We start from the raw sequence: 24,574 nt of genomic DNA, 5'->3' as shown, positions 1-24,574 counted from the left end.
TGGTTGGAACAAAAACCTACAGCGACAGGGGGTCCCCAGGACCGACGTTGAGAGCCCCTGTTCTAAGGGGATCAGTTTTAGTACTTTTGTGAAGTTGATTGCCTGTTTTACATGTGTTAAACAAATAACCAAATCTTTATGAAACCATAAAAGTTTTATATTATATTTATTACATTTATATGCAGTGGTAGTGCTGCTGCCTTGTATTAAGGCGCTTTGAGTAACTGATAAAAAAAAAAGCGCTATATAAATGTAATGAATTATTATTATTAAGGAGACCAAGGTTTGCAACTTGAGTCCCCTTTTGCTGGAGATTGCATGCTCTCACCGTGTCTATCAGTTTCCTGCTACAGTCCAAAGATTTGCGGTTTAGGTGAATTGGTGATGCTAAATCAGCCATATCATGTGTTTGGTGTGTGTTTATGTGTCTTCACCCTGTCATGGATGGGCACCCTGTCCAGGGTTTGTTCCAGTCTTGCGCCCTTTGTTAGCTGGGATATGCTCTGGCTCCATGACGACCTTGGTCTGGATTAAGTGGGTTACAAAATGACATGACAGATTTATTCTATTATGTATTTGTAATAAATTTGTTATGGTGACATTGCTGTCTTTATTATTTAATTTAAATACAGACTGACCAATTAATATTAGCCATTCTAAAACAATACCATCATTTGAAAACAAAAATTTCTGTGTTCTTCAGAAAATACTCAGTATTAGTATCGGAAATTCTGACACATCAAATACTTTTATCAATTTCAAAAATAGTGGTATCACCCATTCCTAGTTGTGAGGTTTGCTATATGGTGAAAACCCAGTAAGTCAATGGACCCATTCTCCAGGGTGTTAACATTTCAGGCTTAAGGTGCAGGTGTAGTGGTGTTGGATGTTTCTTCAACACACATTGGGTCTTTAGATACAAGCAGAACAATGTTATGTACACGCCTTCTTGGCAGTAGTTCACACATTACCCATCTGCAAATTGACTTTATCGGTAGAATAATACTTTAAGCAAAACTTTATTAAGTTAACGAATGGTTCTAGATTATGATTGTAAATTCAGCTTAATGCAGTGACTGGTGTTATTGTGCATCTGTGTGATGAGATAGAGCAGGGTGTTCAGGGTGTAGCATTATTACTGGCTAGTGTTCAAAACGTCTGAAATATTTAGAAGCCAAAATGGGCCAGCATTTCAGCATAATACTTTGAGTCCTTGCCTCAATTAAGCCTGTTCTCTGAGCAAATTGGAGACGGACTCACTTTTATGCAGTTGCACATAAAATCATGTCTGAAGTTATAATTTGATGGAAAAGTATTAAAGTTTATGGTGTGTTTTTAAGATCTCATAAGTGTGGCTGGTAGAACAGTTCAGATTTGAGTAGTCTGATGTGAACAGGTCTTGTCATAAATAAAAAAAAAATTGTGATGGTTATATTGAGTGTATTTGCACATGATTTTCACTTTATTTGGATTTCTTATATTTTGGAAACTGATTATTTATTAATTTTTATTTATTGCCTGCAATTGTGGTTTCATCAGTGAAGCGCATATGTGCCTTGCTATTTTGATTAAAACATGTTTTCCTGAAGAGAAAACATGTAAAATTGAAACAAGTGTGTGTTGAAAAGAAGATGGTATTTGTGAAGGTTTTAATGAGCCCATTACAGGAACATTTTGACTTATTGTCATAGATCTTAAAGGATTCTGTCTTTTTTCTTTTTTTATTGCACATTTTATAATCAACACAAAGATTACAATACAGCACAATAGAAAATAGTAAGGTAAAAGTAGATGCATTCATTTGAAATTTGGATATAAAACATAAACTCTGCGATATCTGAGCTTTTACCAAGTTCCCAGCTTTGATGGAGTTCATCCATAGTAACTGGTAAAGTGTGTTAAATCATGTATCAGTCCTGATCAATATTAGCTGTTTCCATTTTAAAATCAGTAATGATACTTTAAGCTGATTGTTTTGTCTCATGTATAAAACTATGTCTGGGATTGTTCCTAGAAGGTTGCATTTACAACTGTGATTCAATTGTTAAACCATGAGAACCTGAAACCTTGCATTTGATTTTTTTAAATAAAATAAGTCTAAGTTCATACTTCCGCTTCATTCCAGTTTCATTCATGTGAAACCATCTGAAATTTTTAAAAAGTGTGATGAGCAAAAACATGACCTTATTCACAATGTTTTAGAAAGAATTTACCCTGCTTTTATATTGACTTAATTTGCAGACAAAACCTCAACATCTTTCTCCCAGCAGTCCTGGTTCCTGCCTTGTCCAGAGGTTTGTAGGTACAGAAAAAGTTGTAACAACTGCGCCCAAAGTAACTGCTATTGTTTCTCTTTTTTTCCATCATGAGCTGACTAAATTATAGAAGTTTGGTACTGAAATGATGTGGACTAGTGCAGCAACCAGCATCTTGTCTAAGTTGCACTATGTCAGTTTTTCTTATTCCTTTTGTGCATATGGGAAACATTCAGGATAGTTATTAGATATGAGCTTGTACAGATTTGGATCACTCACAGAATTAACTGTAATAAATCAAACAAATATCAGACAGGATGCAGTAGTGTTGCTTTGAGCTGTGGTTTGAACGTAGCCTTAAAAGACTAGCAGTTCTTCAGACAAGAGCTTTTTTGTTATGATCAACAAATATATGGAAAAATGCTAAGTAGGGGAATGTTTAATTGAGACTCTACTATATATGTGTGTTTTATTTATTTATTATTTGACAAAACCTTTACTTGCATTTGAGATACAGTTGGTTACATTTCATTTATTTTTCCATTTGGAGAACAGGCAGGTAAAGTGATACATGTGTGTTTGTGTCAAGTTATTTTCATGCTGGAAACGTTAAAGATACTGTATATAGCTTTGCTTAAACTAATATAGTATGTACTATATACACTAAATGTATTGTAAAAATTGCTGCTTTGCATAAAGCTACTGGAGGTAAACATGTTTAAAGATTAACCCGATGAGGTTATTTGATGGCATACTTATGTAACTGATGGACTTATTAAAGAGGGAGTCAGCCACACCATACTTGAGTCAAACGGATAACAAGATACAGCAGCTTTGGGATGGGAAAAATAGCAAGCTAGAAGTGGTTGAAGTGAGTAATGTTAAAACACCAAATGTAGGAAACAGTAATGGGCTGTTGATGTTTGATTAGCTGTTAATGTAGACAACATTCCAGCCAATGATAAATAATGTAAATGGGTATGGTACAAGAGTTTTGAGGCTTTAATAGACTTGTGCTCATGCATTTTGTACATAGATGCTTACTACACCAGAGAGATTGAGAGAACATTGTTGTGGCTTGCATATAGCCTTCGAGATTGTAAGCCATTATCCAGGTCAGAGAGACAAACAGAAAAGTAAAGGGATATGCCGCTGAGATATCCAGGCACTTGAATGCTTTGCAAAGCATGTGGTTGGCAAAACAATTTTTATTAACATTTTCTAATGTATTAGCAGTGCTAAAGTTTATGAAAAGAGGAAAGCTGGAATTGGTGTGATTCTGAAATGAAATGCTGTGTTGTTAAATTCTAACTGTGTGTGTATTAAAAAAAAAATACCATTTACAACTGTATTGGATACTTTGTCATTATCTAAAACTGTAGGATGTCTAAGCCTTAAGTCAACATACTGTACTGTACATAGGCATGATTCAGTCGGTCATTGTCCAACCTGCTATATCCTAACACAGGGTGTTCCAGCCAGCACAGGGCACAAGCAAATCCCGGGCAGGGTGCCAGCCCACCACAGGGCACACACCTACACACCAAGGACAATTTAGGATCGCCAATGCACCTAACCTGCATGTCTTTGGACTGTGGGAGGAAACCAGAGCACCCAGAGGAAACCCATGCAGACACTGGGAGAACATGCAAACTCCACGCAGGGAGGACCTGGGAAGCGAACCCAGGTCTCCTTACTGCGAGGCAGAAGTGCTACCACTGCGCCACCATGCCGCCCAAGCATGATTCATTTCAGTTGAATTTTTTCCATTTTATGAATAAGCATGAAATTATTTTCTGTGAAACAGGTAATAAAGCATTATGTACTTTTGCCAATATTTCCGTTAATGGATGTATTCCGTGCAAGTTCCAGTTTGCATAGGAAATTAAGTTACAAATGTTCACAAGAACAGTATGGTCTCATAGATGATTGATGCCTGCATGTAGAAAGTATATACTCTGTATGGAATATATGTGTGTATGCATATATATATATATATATATATATATATATATATATATGTGTATATATATATATATATATATATGTATATGTATATATATATATATATATATATATATATATATATATATATATATATATATGTATATGTGTATATATATGTATATGTGTGTATATATATATGTATATGTATATATATATATATATATATGTATATATATATATATATGTATATGTATATGTATATATGTATATATATATATATATATGTATATGTATATATATATATATGTATATGTATATATATGTATGTATATATGTGTGTATATATGTATATATATATGTATATGTATATATGTATGTATATATATGTGATGTATATATATGTGACATGTATCAACTGTATGTGAACTCTGTATATATGCAGGCAGGGATTGCTTGTCTGTGTCCTGTATATACTATATATATATATATATATATATCTGAGCTGCATGGTTAATGCAGGCAGGGATTGCTTGTCTGCTCCTGGTATAACTGCGAGTTCAAAGACTCTCTGCATGGTTGATGTGGGGAACATTTTGAAATCGGCTGCAGACTTGGTTGTGTGCTCAATGTCTCTGTGTCTGTCTATAAAAATTATGTATGTATACATACTGTTTGTCCAATCCATTACAATAGACGTGCCAGGTTTGCCAGTGAATTTATCATCTTTTCCTACATTGTGCTGAGTAAAAGTAAAACATTGAAATTTTAAAATTTTATCTTTCAAGCTGTTCATCATGTTTAGTGACAAATATCAATGCATGTTAAAATATTGGACCTTGTGTTACTACAGGATGCTTCCTAACAACAGTAAGGAGAGACCAGGATTTGCATCTCGGGTCCTCCCTGTGTGATGTTTGCATGTTCTCCCTGTGTTCGCATAGTTGTTCCCTGGGTTCTCCGGTTTCCTTAGATAGTTCAAAGACAAGCAGATTAGAAGGATTGACAGTGCTAAATTGGCTGTGCTGTGTGTGTGTGTGTGTGTTTGTTCGTTCACCCTGTGATGAAGTGGCACTCTCTCCAGGGATTATTCCTGCCTTGTGCCCTGTGATTGCTGGTATAGGAGCCAGCTCCCCAACAATTCTGCTTGGCATAAAGCAGGTTTTTTTGGAAATGGATGTTACCACAGATCTTCACTGCTATTCAGCTATGAATAATTTCTTAACTTCACATTCAAACAAAACAAAACACTAGTTAACCCAAGGCCTCCCTGAAAACTTCCATTTGTATATCTACCAAAGTAAACAAACTAATTCCATACTTTAATGAAAAATACATTTCCTGTCCTGACAGCAAGGCAGGCATGTCCACTTTAAACAAATTCAGGAAGAGGCCAAGGTCTTACTGCACAAATACATGGACTAGATGCACAGAGGGATGGCCTCGGTAACAAGCAAATGCATCTGATGAAGTGGTTTTGAAGGATGCTTTAAGGGTTTCTTTTACCTAGGGTTGTAGAAAGTAGTAACAATACACTATTTTTTAGGGATATCATTAAAGTTGTTGACCACGCCTCAAAGGACAGGGACTCCACACATCTGATTAGTTAGTGTATGTGCCCATTTTCTTGTTAAAATTTGGCCTGCAAAAAAGTGTGCAGTAGAATGAGTGAATATTGCCAATCAAAATTCTACAACATCATGGTCTTTTAAAAGATATATGATATGATAGATATTTTTGTATAGTATGTGTTCATTCCTTTTATTTTTTTTTAATATAGTTACTATAATACAAAATGTGGAATATGGCAAGATTGAATTAAATGTGTTAGTAATGTTTGCTTTTATTATTGAGAGGTCTATAAGTTTGCTCACTTTCATTTCAGATCTGTTTTTTAATTACAGGTAAGAGTTTAATTTGACCTCTTTCTTCACAAGCTCCAAATTCTTTGGTTTATGTTTGCTTTTCATTTGTTAGTACCTAACCCTGGATAGTGTGCAAAACAAATGTACAGTTGTTGTATTATATTAGTCATATGTAAAGAAATGTGATAGGTGGAATTATTACTATTGCCATGTCTGCATATGTTATTCATTCAAGCTGTCTTGAAATCCCCTTTCTTACTTGGTGTTAAATGTCCATCTGTGTCATACATTAGAGACAGTAATGTAGTTATGTTACAGTAAAAAAAGAGTATCTGGAATGGTGTAAACAACTTTTCTTTATGAAGCCGTTTTATGCAATGTTTTAAAGTCTTTTAGTATATGCAGTATTTATTGTCTTTTCAGCCTATATTTTATTCTCTCCTTTTTCTGTACATAAATTGCTTGCAGTTGCACACTACATAGCTAGAATTGTAGATTTGCAACTATCTGGTCTTATAAATTAAATAAATAAATAATTTGGTTTTCAGGTGCTGAGCGAGCTGCTTATGTTTGCAAATGAAAGCTGACTTTGACTCTTAATGTGATGAATCCAAAACATCTAAGACCTTTGGTAAATGTTTACTATACATAATCTGAAATGTGTACACATTTACACAGAATTCTGAAGTTAATTCCAAATTTCACAGCATGCAAATATTTGCATGTTTAATATTTAATGTGTTTGTGTATTTATACATTGCACAGGAAGGCTACGATAGTTATTTAATGTTTTATTATTATGTACTTGGTTGATGCTTAGACACTGGGCTTTCCAATTTCAAATATGTATTATGCATTCACTTGTTATGTGTTGTGCAATTAATAAAGTTCTGACACTTCTTTTCTTAGTGTGTGCACTATCTCAAGCTTTCATTCTGCCTTATTTGCATGTTACCTCAAAGTTACTTTAATGCCTGCATTACAAACGATGCCAGCATAGGAACACTAACTTTATTCACAAGTTCTCTCCTTCACTTCATCAGACTGACAGGGAAAGATTCTGCAATTCATTTTACCTGGTCTGACAGAGGTTGCTTTGCTATTTATAATACTTAATTTCAGTGTGCTTAATCATATGCAGCATGGCAAGGAGATTATATTGTTTATAATTGTTTTCTCTGTGAAGTTCCTTGTGATGGGGGAAGAGCTAGGGCTAGGACATTTTTGTAATTTTCTAAATGTTTTTCATCTTCAAATTGGCTAAATGTTTAAACATTTTATTCACATCCTTACAATAAAGGTCTCAAAGTCTGAGATTTTTTTCTGGAGGGACAATCATTTTATTGAATACAGAAAGTCTTAAGTTTTTATCAAGAAGCATAATGGTTATTGAATATTGAAGGAAGAAGATGACCCGCTGTGGCGACCCCTAACGGAAGCAGCCGAAAGAACAAGTCTAGAATTGGAACTGGTTGATTTTTATTCTTATTTTACAGACAACCAGTTGGCTTACAACTTTAACCCACTGGCTTTCTCAATGTGAATTAGCATCCTTAATTCATTGTACTGTCATCGGCAACAGATCTCCTGTTTATGGTAAAGAAGTAAACCAGTCACATCCTTAACTTTGCATGAAAGACTGACACAAAAATTTGAATCCCTTACTGTAGACAGGCCAGTTTAAATTAAAGTTAGTACTGTGTTTCCCCGAAAGTAAGACCGGGTCTTTTATAAATTTTTCCTCCAATGAACAAAAATCTACATTTCTCTCTATTAAAAAAAAAAAAAAAAATTTTCTCGGAGACACTTTAACGACCCGCAAGACAAGGCAGTGAGACAAAAGGACAGCTGCTGCATAGGCTTTTAAATGATTGACGGCAGTAAGGGTTGATTTATACTTCACGCTCAGAATGTATATGCGCCCGCATCATGGCTGCCACGCGTTCCCAGCGTTCATTTCACACGTCCTCTGAGCAGGTCCTCAGAAATTAGTGCGACGCATGCACGAGTTGCAGTACCAGCAATAAGTCGGGGGGGACGCAGTGTGCTAAAAGTCAGAACGTGACGTCAGTGTCTCTGTTTACTATCTACATGTGACAGAAAGCCTCTATGCAGATCCTATGGGATGAATGCTTCGATGCGGTGGAGCAAAATGCCGACATACAGATGCATTCGTGGTGCTTTTATATTCAAGCGTCGCATATTCCCGATCGTAATGACACAATACATTTTAAAAGTCTCACATACAGTGGTGTGAAAAACTATTGCCCCCTTCCTGATTTCTTATTCTTTTGCATGTTTGTCACACAAAATGTTTCTGATCATCAAACACATTTAACCATTAGTCAAATATAACACAAGTAAACACAAAATGCAGTTTTTAAATGATGGTTTTTATTATTTAGGGAGAAAAAATCCAAACCTACATGGCCCTGTGTGAAAAGTAATTGCCCCTGAACCTAATAACTGGTTGGGCCACCCTTAGCAGCAATAACTGCAGTCAAGCGTTTGCGATAACTTGCAATGAGTCTTTTACAGCGCTCTGGAGGAATTTTGGCCTACTCATCTTTGCAGAATTGTTGTAATTCAGCTTTATTTGAGGGTTTTCTAGCATGAACCGCCTTTCTAAAGTCATGCCATAGCATCTCAATTGGATTCAGGTCAGGACTTTGACTAGGCCACTCCAAAGTCTTCATTTTGTTTCAGAGGTGGATTTGCTGGTGTGTTTTGGGTCATTGTCCTGTTGCAGCACCCAAGATCGCTTCAGCTTGAGTTGACGAACAGATGGCCGGACATTCTCCTTCAGGATTTTTTGGTAGATAGTAGAATTCATGGTTCCATCTATCACAGCAAGTCTTCCAGGTCCTGAAGCAGCAAAATAACCCCAGACCATCACACTACCACCACCATATTTTACTGTTGGTATGATGTTCTTTTTCTGAAATGCTGTGTTCCTTTTACGCCAGATGTAACGGGACATTTGCCTTCCAAAAAGTTCAACTTTTGTCTCATCAGTCCACAAGGTATTTTCCCAAAAGTCTTGGCAATCATTGAGATGCTTCTTAGCAAAATTGAGACAAGGCCTAATGTTCTTTTTGCTTAACAGTGGTTTGTGTCTTGGAAATCTGCCATGCAGGCCGTTTTTGCCCAGTCTCTTTCTTATGGTGGAGTAATGAACACTGACCTTAATTGAGGCAAGTGAGGCCTGCAGTTCTTTAGACGTTGTCCTGGGGTGTTTTGTGACCTCTCGGATGAGTCGTCTCTGCGCTCTTGGGTAATTTTGGTCGGCCGGCTACTCCTGGGAAGGTTCACCACTGTTCCATGTTTTTGCCATTTGTGGATAATGGCTCTCACTGTGGTTCGTTGGAGTCCCAAAGCTTTAGAAATGGCTTTATAAACTTTACCAGACTGATAGATCTCAATTACTTCTGTTCTCATTTGTTCCTGAATTTCGTTGAATCTTGGCATGATGTCTAGCTTTTGAGGTGCTTTTGGTCTACTTCTCTGTGGCAGGCAGCTCCTATTTAAGTGATTTCTTGATTGAAACAGGTATGGCAGTAATCAGGCCTGGGGGTGGCTACTGAAATTGAACTCCGGTGTTATACACCACAGTTAGGTTATGTTTTAACAAGGGGCAATTACTTTTTCACACAGGGCCATGTAGGTTTGGATTTTTTTCTCCCTAAATAATAAAAACAATCATTTAAAAACTGCATTTTGTGTTTACTTGTGTTTTATTTGACTAATGGTTAAATGTGTTTGATGATCAGAAACATTTTGTGTGACAAACATGCAAAAGAATAAGAAATCAGGAAGGGGGCAAATAGTTTTTCACACCACTGTACCATCTTTTGTGCCGTTTTTTTTTTGTTTGTGTGCAATTTAACAACAGCAACATAATGTATAGCGCTGTATTTGAGCCACTGAGGAAAAAAATAAAGGACACGGTGAAAATGTGTATTTTGTGATTAAAGTGGCGCACAGTGCGCCCTGTGGGGTGAACGAGTGAAGCGAGCTAGGGGCACAACCTCCTAGTATTCTTGAGCAAAATTCTACATTTATTCAAATATAGTCATGTCATCATCTTCTGGAACATCATCGTAACTCTCCAAACCCCGAATTCCATTATGAATTTCTTGCAACTCGATTTCCTTTAAAACAATTGGCCCCAATCTCTCATGTCTAGCAATAGAGCTTTCTTTAAATGAGCACCTCTTGCCCATGTAGCCTGCTCGTAGTGAATTTGGATATCCAACTTCTCTTTGCAGAAAGCAGTAAGATTTTTCCCCTGGGACTCCTCTACAGTTACTTTCTTGTACTCGACAGCTCTTTCATTTTGCACTCATCTTGTTAGGGGTCAAAATATTTCCTGTTCATCTGTGTAAATACAGTAGTGGTAGGCGTTTATCGCTCATTCAAAGACATTAGCGCAGGATCGTAACTAGAGCTTATTTTCGGAGTAAGGCTTATATTACGAGCATCCTGAAAAATCATGCTAGGGCTTATTTTCGGGGAAACGCGGTAAGAGTAAATAATTCTTATTGTCTGACATTGTGCAGCAGTTACTCAAGCTAACTACAGTAATTTAGAAAGATATGCAGTTTTACATCACAGGTAAGATGTATTTGTAAAATTATAAGTGACAAAATCCAATGATGTGGTTAGATGCCTGGGGAAGACCGCAAAATAAAATCTGCAGATTTTCAGATTGCTTAGCTACCTGCAGTAGTTCATCTGCAGTAAAAAGTTACCATCATTGAATTGTACAAGATGAGGTGCTGCTGTCTTCATAAGAACTACACTTTCATTGAGTTACCATAGTGTGAGGCCTGGTGCAGTAATATCCAAACAGTCATAGTTGTTCGATACTCCTCTGGTCACTAACTTGGCAAGAAACACAAAGTCACCACTAATGTGGAGATATTACAATGAGTGTGTTGGAGGCATCTTTTTGGAGCTTGCTAGTGATAAATTAATGGAAGAACATATTGCACGTATGAAACCGGTAGCTCACCATCAATTGCTATATATTGTCAACATGTCTAATAGTAATAGGTGGTGTCAGTCAGACTGATCATGTATCTCTAGCCATTGATAACTGGACAAAAACCACAGCAATAGTACAATTGTGCATTGAAGTCCAATATTTTAATTAAGCAGAATTTACAGAGGAACAGCGGGCACATGTGGTATTTCTTGATTGCCATTTTGCTGCATCACTTTTGAGGTGTGTGTTCCCCTAGCTTTTGAAGAAGAGTCTCCACTTCATTGTGAATTATTAGGTACAAATTCTGAAAGGCAAATTGTCTTGTTAAGGTGAATTCGGTATCTGCCCCATTCAGACTATCTTCACATTACTGTTTTTATAGATCCCTACATTTATCGATTCTGATGTTAACAAAAACTTTAAAAAACAAGTTTAAGGATGATTTGGAACAATGGAAACTCTACAGAATTGCAGACTTAATATAGGACAATTCTGACCTAATACCAGAGGACAGAGTATCAAAGATTTATATTCTTCTTTGCTTTCAGGTGTGTTGAAAACTGATTTGGATTTCTGAAGATATTTGCCTTCTAAAACCCCATTAAAAGGTAAGTAATGTAACATTATGACAGTTGCATTTAGCTAACAATTGAAGACTCTTTTAATATCAACATGTGGTCAAATTAACTATTTTATCGAAGCTTGAGATTTTTGCAGCTTTCTCAGTGGTGTTGGCAGAAGCTAAAGCAGTTGGTGAGACTGGGCTTGATTCTTTTGATAATTTTTTTCACATGATGAATGTCCTCTCTTAGCCATAAGTCAAGACAGTTTTGTTGGAGAGGTTAAAGAAAACCACTGTTTTTCTCACATACATCCCTCATGTGTTTTAATACAGTTTTGTTTATTATGGCACCAGTGAGTTTCAATGTATTCCGTTTTCATCTGACAGGCAAGTAAGAATTTCACTGTACTTCGTACACATGGCAATGCTACTACTACTACTATATAGTTGAATTTTGAACTGCAAGATAAGGTGTCAAAATATTCTTGAGGAACATGTACCGTTTTATTAAACTCCTCATAAATGTTTGAAATAAGTTCTTTATTTTAAAAAATACTGAAGGGTAATACATTTTAGGGAAGGTCATAGTATAACTAATTATAGTGAAATTTGGTAAATGAATACATAAACTAAGCAAGAATTAAGTCAATTATGCCATTGGTCAAAGTAAACTTGGTGTATTCTGTTTTTTTTTTCTCTCTCGCTGTCCACTGTGTATATAGGATTTATAAGTAAATAGATATTTGAACTTAACCTCAGCTGCACTGGCTGTCTCAGCTAAACTTTTAGAACGAGCCTGCATTTAGCATTGAATTACACCATACTATTTTAGTCATTGCTGTGAGGGTTGCAAAAGATTTGTGTAGGTCATGCTGTTAAGTTGTTAGAAACATTTGTGTCATTCTGTCTTTTTAAACAGAAACAGTGCCTTCAGGAATTCCGATGTGCTGAACTGACCATTGGTCTCATTATGTCCAAGTATGCACTTGTTCTCCTGCGACATGGCGAGGGAGCCTGGAACAAAGAAAATAGATTTTGCAGCTGGGTGGATCAAAAGTTGAGCAGTGATGGTGTTAAAGAGGCTCTGGATTGTGGTAAATTATTAAAAGAACTGGGATATGAATTTGACATAGTATTCACCTCTATCCTAAGTCGCTCTATTCAGACAGCCTGGCTTGTGTTGGAGGCAATGGGACAGGAATGGGTTCCAATTGAGAAATCCTGGAGGCTAAATGAACGTCACTATGGAGCTCTGATTGGTCTTAATAGGGCAGAAATGGCTTTGAACCATGGAGAAGAGCAGGTAAAGATCTGGAGACGAAGCTATGGTGTCATGCCTCCACCAATTGATGAGTCACATCCCTACTTTTTTGAAATATACAATGATCGTAGGTATAACACCTGTGATATCGCAAAGGATGAACTACCCCGAACAGAGAGCTTGAAAGAAGTACTTGAAAGGCTTTTACCATACTGGGAAGACATCATTGTACCAAAGATTAAGGAAGGCAGGAGAGTACTCATTTCTGCACATGGAAACAGCAGCAGAGCTCTACTAAAGCACCTGGAAGGTATGGTGATATAGTATTTTTAATCTGAGAAATTAAAATCCATAGATGGAAATACACTGCTTATTGGTTTGGTGTACTAAATAATATTCCTTTACCCCAGAAAAAAAATGCATTAAAAAAAAGTAAGTACTATTCTTGTGATACCAGTGTACCCAGTAGATGATTGATGGTAACTGGACCAAAGTAACTTAGTCAGACTAGCAAATGGTTCATCTAGTAGTACAAGGGTTTTGTAGTGTTAGACAAAATAAAAAAAAATGAATATACAAAGAATGTGTGCTTGCATCATCAACTGTGTTTATAAATACCATATATTAATTAGCACAGGATATAAGAATTGCAGGAAAGACTGTATAGCAAGTCACAACAATTGCTAGAAAGCAGTAGGAAAATTCTTCCCAGTAGAGCTAACAGTAATTTTAAATTAAAGTGAAACTATTTAGATCTGCTTGTCCATGACCACTACTAATGCAATCCACCTTAAAACTGTGTTCAGTTGCCTGCCTTCTCTCTTGCAGGAAAGATTTGACTTCTTGGAAGGTGTCTTAGTCTTTCCATTGGACGTAAAGATTAGAACTATGATCCTATTTTGAGTAATTACATTGGCCCATATAGTTTGGTAGTATTCATTGTAATTACAAGTTAAGTTTCACAGCATATTTCTAAATTTATGTTAAGTGATCAATACTACCTTATTATTGCCAAATGAAGATAAAACTGTTATAGAACCACTGTTTTTTATGAAATATCATCTCAATCAGCTATTTTACTTACTAATATCCATCCATTTTCCAACCCGCTATATCCTAACACAGGGTCACGGGTAGGAGGAGGTTTCTGCTGGAGCCAATCCCAGCCAGCACAGGGCGCAAGGCAGGAACACCATAGGACACACACACACACACACGCACTAGAGACAATTTAGGATCGCCAATGCAAATAACCTGCGTGTCTTTGGACTATGGGAGAAAACTAGAACACCAGGAAGAAACCCACGTAGACACGGGGAGAACCCAGGAAGCAATCCCAGGTCTCCTTACTGTGAGGCGGCACTATGCCAACGTGCTGCCCTACTTACTAATAGTCATCCCTTAAATGGAGATGACGGTGTACTCTTGTGATTCTGCAACAGTTTCAGAAATGAAGTACATGTGTACATTACATGCATGGAAACACCAATAAAATTATATATGAATTTTTTATTCTTTTCATGGTATAAAGCTGAATGACCAGAATCGGGCAATGCAGAATATTTTGTTAATAAATATTAAAAACTAATAAGTTTCAATATAAAGTTGATTTTTTTTTCTATGTTTTAATCTGTTGTAGAGTTTGGCACAGAACAGGTACCAAGCTGCCTTGTTTCTTTAAATATTTAAATAACTTGGTCTGTTTCTGCTAAATGCTTGGTCACATAATCAGACACCATTGCTTTATCTTTTTTTCAATACAGAAAACCGTTTACTTAACCAACGTCATATAGTTTGGCAATCATGTGCACAAAAGAGATAAGTTGCATGCATGTTTAGTGATTAATAAATTAAGCTGCTGTTTTGCCTTTTTACAAAAACCAGGAGTGAACAGCTTATCATAAGTCTTGTATTTCAGACATAAATGTTTTTAATCGCAGTACTCTTAGCATATTGTGTTAAATGGAGTAACAGTATACAGCATTTGAAGTACTAATTTGAAGTTACTTTTAAAAATGGTTTTGGATTGTGGTGGACATTATTAGCAATAATGTTAAGCATAAATTATGGAAGATAAGTAATAAAGTCCAGTCTTTTATATGCACTTATTGATTCAAAATAAAAAAATCATATTTCACATAACTTGTAAAACATGACAGTTAGCATGTTCCATATTCCAATATATGGGGTGGAATAGTGGCATAGTAGTAGCGCTGCTGCTTTGCATTAAGGAGACCAGGGTTCGGATCACAGGTCCTCCTGGTGTGGAGTTTGCATGTTGTCCCTGTGTCTACATTGGTTTCCTCCCACAGTCCAAAGACTTGCAGGTTAGATGAATTGGTGATCCTAAATTGGTCCTAGTGTGTGGTTGAGCAACGTGTGTGTGTGTGTGTGTCGCTTGCTTGCTGCACAGGGAGAAACTGAACACATGCGGAAATCATCAGCGTGCACAAACCGAAAAGGAAACTGGCTTGTTTGTATACCAAGTGTGTGGTCGTGAACAGATGCAAAAGTTTGAACTTTTTGGTCATAAACCGATTTGTATGTGTTCCAAGACGTTCGTAAACCGAGGTTCCACTGTATATGGAAACAACCCCAAAGTGTTAATGTTAAATATCTCTTGACATGTAATACCTAAGACTCCCAGACTAGCTCGGCTGATGCGCTTTGAATTCACAAGAGTTATTTAAACACAGAAATCTATTATCTTTTTATCTTTTTACACATTATTGTAACCTACAAGAAAAATTAGGGTTGGGTTCCAATCATAAAGCTGATACCTCAAAGTATTTTTGCTTTGTGCTGTTTTGATGTTACTCTGTCGGTACATTTTATTAGAATGCTTCTGGAGCTGGATTTTTCTTTCTTTTTGATACAACAAAAGCTTTAACAGCACATACAGAACAGTAAAAATATTCTCAAAAATGTTTTGGGCATATCTCAAAAGTTTGTTTGTACTATGTTATTGAAATTTTTAAAAACGATTGCTGATTCCGCAAGTTACATTAGTGTTTTGGAAATCCCTGCCACCGTAGGCCAGGATAGCTTTGGACTTCATATCATAATGTCATAATGATTGTTAAAAAAAAAGTTATTGTCAAATCAGTTACATTAATGAGTTCTGATGTTCAGCCCCAATCTTAAAGAGGACTTCTTCCCCAATTCTTTGATTTGATATACATGCACAACTTGCCAGAAACCCCCACAGGAACACCCTTCTGCTCTTAGATTTTATTTCCTAGTAATATAGCATGAGAAAATTGAAGATCATTTAATGTAACATTGCAAAATCAATTGCTGCCTCTGTTTGGAAAGTCCTGAACTCTTTCAGAAAGCTGAAGATAAGTAGAAATTGACATTTACGCCATCACTGCCAGCTCAACCGAATAGTGCCTTAAAGAGGTATGTCAATGTCCTCAAATAACGTAGTCAGACCTGAGCCTTAGTCTTGTAGAATATCTATGCACTTGGATGAAGAGGGCTTTGCAAGGATATCCCCTCACAACCTTACTAAGCCTAAACTTTTCAGCAAAGATAAATAACATAAAATCATAAAAGCTGGTGTGGTAAGGTCTTCGGCATCCATCCAAACAAACCTGCTGTTTGTAAAACAAAAAGTGCATACACAGTTATTAGTTACATTTTTTTGTGCATATAATTGAGGCATTCAGTGCCCATCGGTTTGAAAAATCTTTTCTACATTTTTTGTTTATTACATATATCCAATAAGGAACACTGGGCGCACTCTCTGAAAATATAGATATTGTGCACATATGATCAATCATTAATGTCTCCTTAGGTTGAATGGCCCCAAATCAGAGTCCCTTTATAGTATTTTAGATACTGTACTTCTGCCTGTTTCTAGATACTGTACTTCTGCCTACTTCTAAAATGTATGCCTCCAACAGTAAATCTTGGTAAATGGCTTGTGAAAAAGAAACATTGCTTTTGCAGCTGCAGAGTTTGCCTTTCAGCTGTTTATCTTTGCACAGGTGTAAATATTTGGGAGCAGAATAAATTATTCTGTGAGTTTGAACACCGGGCTATGTCTGCATCCATAAATTAATGCTGAAACTCTGTTTCATTTTTAAAAGGTTTATGTGGAAGGATAATGTGTTATCTATGTATTCTGTGCTCTTTGTCAGTATTGCAACAGTGAAGTAAAAATACCTACAGAGCCCTCCATAATATTTGGGACAAAGACATTTTTTTCCTTGATTTTAGCCCTCTGCTCCACTGTATAAATGTACAAATCAAACAATTCAGATTTGATTAAATTGCACATTGCAAACTTTAATGTAATTAGCAGACGTTTTGGTCATACCATATAGAACTGAGTACTTTTTCTACATTGTTTTCAGGGCACTATAATGTTTGGGACACCGCAATGGTAGGTCTGTTATAGCAGTCATATTTAGTACATTGTTGTACATTTAGTACATTACATCCCTGGCATGTAATGACTGCTTGCATACTCCGGTTCTCTGAGTATTTTCTCTGGTGATGCTCTCTATCTTCAGCTTGTTAAGGGGCTTGTCTTCTTACGTTTTCTATTCAGCATATGGAATTTATGCTCAATTGGATTTAAATCAGGTGACTGGGTTGGTCATTCAAGCATTTTCCATTTTTTAGCTTGGAAAAACCCCTATGTTGCCTTAGCAGTATGTTTGGGATCATTATCTTGTTGTAGGATGAAGCGGCTTCTAATGAGTTTGAAGGCTTTTACTGGAATTTGTGCAGATGAGATGTTTCAATATATTTCAGAATTCATTGTGCAACTGTTGTTCGTTGTGACATCATCAATAAAGATAAGTATGCCATTACCTGTAGCAGCCATACATGCCCAAGCAACAACACTCTCATCACCATGTTTAACAGATGAGGTGGTATGCTTTCGATCTTGGGCAGTTCACTTGCTATCACTCTGGTACAGGTTAATCTTTGTTTCATCTTTCCACAAGACCTTTTTGTTTTAAGTACTTTTTTGCAAACTGTTTATGGCCATTATGTTTTTGTAGCTACTGTAACTAGTGGTTTACATCTTGCAGTGTGGCTTCTGTATTTCTGTTCATGAAGCAGGTCTTCTGATAGTAGTCTCTGATACATCTACATCTCTCTTAAAGGCTGTTTCTGATCTGTTGGGCAGGCATTTTAGGCTTTTTCTTTACGATTCATCTGTCATCAGCAGTGGAGGTCTTTCTTGGTCTACCAGTCGCTTTGTGAGCTCCCCAGTGCATTTGTTCTTCTTAATCAAATTCCAGACAGTTGATTTAGATAATCCTAAATTTTTACCAATGTCTGTAATAGTTTTATTCAATAGTTCAGCCTCATAATGGCTTCTTTGACTTTCACAGCTATAACAGTTTTTGTCCTCATTTTGATCAATGGCAACTACAGACTCCAAAGGGTAGAATCAGGCCTAGGTATCTTATGGCTGTACTAATGAAGCAATGAAACACACCTGAGTAATCACAAAAACCTGTGACGCCAATTGTCCCAAACATTTTGGTTCCCTGAAATGGTGGGACCATGTATGAAATGAGTTGTAATTTCAACATGGTGTCGCTAAAATTTATTTAAATACCCTTAAATTAAAGTCTTCAATGTACACTTTAATCACATCTGAATTATTTAATCTGTAATTTTAAACTGTGGAGCAAAGGGCTAAATCAAGGAAAAATGTGTCTTTGTCCCAAACACTATGGAGGGCACTATATTTTGGCTGTATACACAAGAAATCCAGATTTGAGATAAAATGATTGAGGTGTTCCAATAATTCAGGATGTAAGTTTTGAATTGTGATGTTCTGTGTAAATAAGATTTAAAATTTTAGAATAATGCCATTTAGTAAATCCTACACTGTACTGCAGCTCACTCCATTGCTGCAGGAATCATGTTGCAATTGCCACTATGACTAAAAACAACGTAATCATTTGTAAAGTTGTCATATGTTAAGTTCATTTAACATTTTTGCCATTTACCAGTTTACATTTAATTGTCAAATTTAGTCACACTTTACATTTAGTACCTCACTTAATAGCATTAAATACAAGTGAATGGATGCAAAAAATATTAAAAGAAAAGTATTACCTTTTGAACATCTGGCTTATTTGAAAGACACTTCAAGAGTCAGGTAATATTTTAGAAGTAAAAATCTCCCGTTAATTTTATATCCAAGTATCTATTATTAATACATTGCAACACTTACTTTTAACCTTGCATTGTTCTTGGTAAATGTTAGTACCTTTTTCATTAATATAAAGTCAACTTTCTGCCTTAAACCTTCTTAATTTTCCTAACAAGCTAATTCCAAAGAGTCATCAGTTCCTTGATAGGTCAGCATAGTCCTCACTAGCCACTAAGGTATTATCATCATTTGGTCAGCCAATATAATTTTGCCTGCACTTCGTTTCGCAAGTTCAAATGTTTCTAATCAATACAGTTAATTTGCACTTTGGTAAAACTAGGTACAAAATGGATTCATTCACTGAATGCAAAAAGAGTATACTCCAAAAGAAATACTGAAAAGTAACTAGGACCATAATACCTAGTTAGAAGCAAGAACACACCAGTTGGTGCTAATACATTTCTTCCTCAGTTTAAGTCTGTTTAAAACCCCAGTAATGTTACATTTTTTTCTTTCAAAGAAACATGTAAAAAGTGTTGTAACTTTTCAAGCCAAAACAATGCATTTTTATTAGTCATCTTTCTGTTGTACAACATGCAAAACACTAAAAGTACAAAGTCAGAAGTGAAGAAAGTTTAATAATGATACTAATAATAATCTGAACAACATATTGCATATGTATGAGTGATGCAAGTGCCACATTTGAATTCTTACAATCACTTTTGGTTTCACTGCCTGTTTCAGTTTCACTGCCTGAAGATAGATTCACTTCGTCATCACTGCTGTTTCTTACGAGATGCCATTATGAAGCTAGAAGAAAATGCGTCTAGGTAACACTTGGGCCTGACGCTTATGCAAGACATGACTATAATGTTGCCTGAGTAACATTCAGCACTTACACTGTTGGCACTTTTACAGCCCGAATAAACCTCAGGTTTTATGTAAGATGCATCTGTACTGTTGCCCAAGTGACACTCAGAACTAACACATTTAGCACTGTTTTTAAAGCCCAAATGATCCTCAGGTGTAACTCTCAGAAGGTTAAGGAAAATTAGCTGTGTCACAATTTCGTAATTCACTGGGCCTCATTTATAGATGTATCAAACACTATATAACTTTTCTATATACAATATTTTTTTAAACCAGGAAATAATATTAGTTCACTTGAGCTTCTTACTGTTGAACATGTTATGTACAGTCCTTGGTTGTGTTGGTGTTATAGAGATTATAGCAGAACTCTGTATTAAAGCTGTATTCAATAATGTTACAAAGGTGATTTAAAGTTGATTCTTTCAAAAACTAAAAACTACTAATATAGCGAGAGAGGGGGAGAGATAAAGAACACTTTGGCAGTTTATAAAGCAGCTGAGAGAAGGGGGGTGCAAGGTACAGCATCAGATTCCCTCCCTCCCACCCCCAACTTCTTACCTGAACAATTTTAAAGAATCTCCTGTGCAAAGAGTATAGGTAGACAACACATTAGTGTTGGAATTAAGATCCATGTCTTTATGTCTGTTAATGTTGCATTGTGGACCTGGTGCTTTAGGTAAAATAGTCACCATTTGATGGTATATTTGGTCAGGTTACAAAGCAGAGTTGGGGATGTGCCAAGCAGGAACCCACAGACACACTTGTCTTCCAGAATGGGAAAGCACCCCTATCAGACACACAGATGTATTATGTAAATGCTTTTTGCATAACACAAGAAGAAAGCTAACTTGAAACATTTTCTCAGTGGCACTAATTCCAGCTATTCTACCTTTAAACAAGGATGCATGATTTTAACTGAACCTGGCTGGTCACAATGGTTCTGGTTCCCATAAATCACATAGATGGTAACACTGCTGCTCAAGCAAGATATGTTATATATTATTGATAGCATGACAGTCAAAGTCAGTCACAAGTCCTAGTAATACATCCTCAATACATGCTTCAAGTTTAAAACTTTATACAGAGTGAACCCAAAATATGATGAAATTTCATCTCTCGCACTGTTGTTCATTTTCTTACTACCACAGATTGAAGAAAACACTTAATTTCTTTGACCCCAGAAATGTTCAGTGTACCAGTATTTAAACTATCTTTTTTTCTCTGTATCCGTATAATTATACCATTTAATATGAAAGACAAATTGTAAAAATAACATGCTTACTCTGAGCAGAGCTTTCCAAATGAGCCCAGTTATCACATATCTCAATAAATGACATGTACAAGGCCAGCAGCAAGGGGCTAAAGACTATAATCGGCACATGAGAGTGCCATGCTTCAGAGCCAGACCTGTTAGTAAAGTTAGCCTAGTCAGCCACCCTAAGGGACAAATTTGTTTGTTGTGCACCTTAATGCAAGATTCAGTTGAAACTGATCAGCCAGATTTTTGTGTGCACTTGCAAAATGTATTCCAGGTTTTCATTCCAACAGATATCGCATCACGAACTGCACAGATTCCTATACTTGCACAAGGTGGAAAAAAAAAATCTTCACTTCAGCATCTCAATGAAAAATACATTATTGCCTTCCAGGTTTGTAAACTACAGTGGTTGATGTAGGATTGCCTTACTCTGTTTGCAGTCAACTGCTAATTCAAATAAGAACATTTTGCACAAACTGAGCTTTCATATTTGTGGCTTTTTTCAGTATTTACAAAATGTTTTTTTTGCCAGTGAAATGTTCTTGCTTTAACAGCATAAGTATGTATTAAGATCTATAGAAAGATGATTTCTTTGAACATACAGTGCATTGTGTAGTGTTCTATGTTCAGTCCAAATAGTTGTAATTCCCATTCATAGCTGTCTTGTTTTCTGGTGCTGGAGGCACTTGGTGTGCACTGTATAATGAATGTAATCTCTCTCTCTCTCTCTCTCTCTCTCTCTCTCTCTCTCTCTCTCTTTTAATTCCTCTTTCTGCATTTATACATGCAAAATTGAACAAATTCCTTTTGTGCTGTAGGCAAATTTGGCAAATCTCTGCACTCCAGCATTTGGCAGGATAGACAAATTAATCTGATGTTCATTTGAGTCTACTTTATCATATTTAAAGGCATATTTAAACATTTAGAATACCCAAAGATCTTTCTGTAACTTTCCATTTTAAAAATTGAATTCTGTGGAGAACAAAAAAGTACTGCTGAAAATCAGTATTTAATATTTATGGAGTATTGTACTTAAAATCCAAATAAAAGAACACTAAAAGGTGAAGAAAATGTGGAGTATTTAATAAATACTATTGGAGAAACAACCAAACCATAAGCATCCTGAATAATTTGGAAATGGAAGAAATCTAATATAAATGGGTGAGTGGTTTCAGTTCTCTACAGGAAAAAATATGCTAAAATAAAAAATTAAATATATAAAAGACAATGTATAGGAACAGCGTGGAACTGTAGTATATTAAACATCAGTGTTTAAACTGTATCATGCATTATTGAAAAAGACCTTTCAGAATTATTATTCAGTTTCTCAGCTATTTACACACATGCCTGACATATACTTATGAAATTTGGTGGGTTTTTCCCCTTTATAAATGCTAAGTCTAAAAAGTGTGAAAATCTGTATTGAAAATATATAGTATTGATTATCTTGAAACTCCTATATGGATGGTTGGACAAAAGTGTGTGGCATGTGCAAAGAAAAGAACAGTCTTTCAGCACTAAACAGCAGCATAAGTCCTGGTGGTTTTTCAGCAATGAATGGTCAGGGTGTTTTTTTTTTTTTTTGGTCATTTTTACTTAAACCTTTGCAGTCTGTGTCTTTCATCTTCAATATTGTTTGAATATTATCTGCACTGTAAGTTGGTTTTAGTTATCTTCTTGGAGAAAAGGCTATGGAAGCAGTAGTTAGCTCCTCTGATGGAAATAACCTTTATTAGCCAAAAGGTTAAGGGGTAGAGTTACTGTAATGAGATATACTGTGACATTTAATTTACAAAGTCGTGCATATATGCAGCCTTGCAACCATATGCCTGATTTTAAAGCATTGGTTTTAAGGCAGTGTACTTTTAATCTGTATTAATTTACTTTAAGCTTATTTTATTTAATACACTGAAAAATACGCATATAGTTAAAAAAAAAAAACTGTATGCATATGTGTTTTATCTAGGCACATATGCATGTATTTTTTTTTTCTTTCTTTTTTCAAAAAAAGAAAGTATTGACATCATCAAGCTACAGTTACAAGTGGGCTGTCAGATGCTGGTATCCCTAAATGTTATGTTTATGTGACTATCTCTTAACTTTCTTACTTTGTCGCGATGGACCTTGCATCATTTGCACTTCCTGACTTTCACACAATTGGCTGTTGATTGGAACTTTGAGCCTTTGAATGACTTTTCATGTAGCCACATTCTGGTTCCTTGTTCCATGATGTAGTAGTCCATTGTCGATTATATAGTATGCTTCGATGACTGCTCTGAAAAATCTCCTGTATCAATTGACCAGAGCAGAAATGCATTGTTTATATTTTTAAAGACTTTGTAAACACACACGCTGCTGTGGTGCACTGCTCTTATACCTGTGCTGGCACTACCAGAAAGTGTAATTCTGAATTAGAAAAGGTGAAGAGGTTTCCTTGGTAAGGTAAGGATACAAGTCCAATGACAGTGACTGTTTATTATGAAGTAAATTACAGAAGTGTTTTGCAATCATCAAAATGAGTCATTGTTTCTTATCTTCACTGGGCAATGAACCAGTTGTTTCTGTTTGGACTGACAACTTACTTGTTTAATCTTATCCACTGTTTAACTTATTGCCCTTTAAAGGGTATCAGCTTTGATGTGACTCCAGGATAATCTGTGGTAACCATGCCATGAACGTGCACATACAGTATCTCACAAAAGTGAGTACACCCCTCACGTTTTTGTAAATATTTTATTATATCTTTTCATGGGACAACACTGAAGATATGACACTTTGATCCAATGTAAAGCAGTCAGTGTACAGCTTGTATAACAGTGTAAATTTACTGTCCCCTCAAAATAACTCAACACATAGCCATTAATGTCTAAACCGCTGGCGACAAAAGTGAGTACACCCCAAGTGAAAAATGTCTAAATTGTCCCCAATTAGCCATTTTCCCTCCCCAGTGTCATGTGACTCGTTAGTGTTACAAGGTCTCAGGTGTGAATGGGGAGTACGTGTGTTAAATTTGGTGTTATCACTCTCACACTCTCATACATACTGGTCACTGGAAGTTCAACATGGCACCTCATGGCAAAGAACTCTCTGAGGATCTGAAAAGAGTTGTTGCTGTACATAAAGATGGCCTTGGCTATAAGAAGATTGCCAACAACCAGAAACTGAGCTGCAGCACGGTGGACAAGACCATACAGTGGTTTAACAGGACAGGTTCCACTCAGAACAGACCTTGCAATGGTCGAACAAAGAAGTTGAGTGCATGTGCTCAGCGTCATATCCAGAGGTTGTCTTTTGAAAATTGACGTAAGACTGCTGCCAGCATTGCTGCAGAGGTTGAAGGGGTTTGGGGGTCAGCCTGTCAGTGCTCAGACCATAAGCCGCACACTGCATCAAATTGGTCTGCATTGCTCTTGTATTAGAAGGAAGCCTCTTCTAAAGGTGATGC

At 36.2% G+C, this 24,574-nt stretch overlaps 1 protein-coding gene across 4 annotated transcripts in view; it reads left to right on the top strand.

Moving 5' to 3' along the window:
- The window catches only part of bpgm (2,3-bisphosphoglycerate mutase), a 172,760-nt gene that overhangs the window by 4,534 nt on the left and 143,652 nt on the right, over window positions 1-24,574 (top strand). For 3 of the 4 annotated variants that reach the window (XR_005635610.1, XM_039769424.1, XM_039769421.1), the window contains exons 2-3: window positions 11,600-11,659; window positions 12,533-13,184. Coding sequence is in view for 3 of the 4 variants with exons in the window: in XM_039769424.1 (XP_039625358.1) it covers window positions 12,584-13,184 (601 nt within the window). In the remaining variant the exon portion in view is untranslated. Of the gene's footprint in view, window positions 1-6,612; window positions 6,696-11,599; window positions 11,660-12,532; window positions 13,185-24,574 lie in introns of all 4 variants that reach the window. The other variant, XM_039769422.1, reaches the window with a different exon arrangement.

The sequence above is a fragment of the Polypterus senegalus genome, chromosome 11, assembly GCF_016835505.1.
Source record: "Polypterus senegalus isolate Bchr_013 chromosome 11, ASM1683550v1, whole genome shotgun sequence".
Classification (NCBI taxonomy): Eukaryota; Metazoa; Chordata; class Cladistia; order Polypteriformes; family Polypteridae; genus Polypterus; species Polypterus senegalus.
The sequence above is the reverse complement of the archived record's forward strand: the minus strand, read 5'-3'. Positions and strand labels throughout refer to the sequence as shown.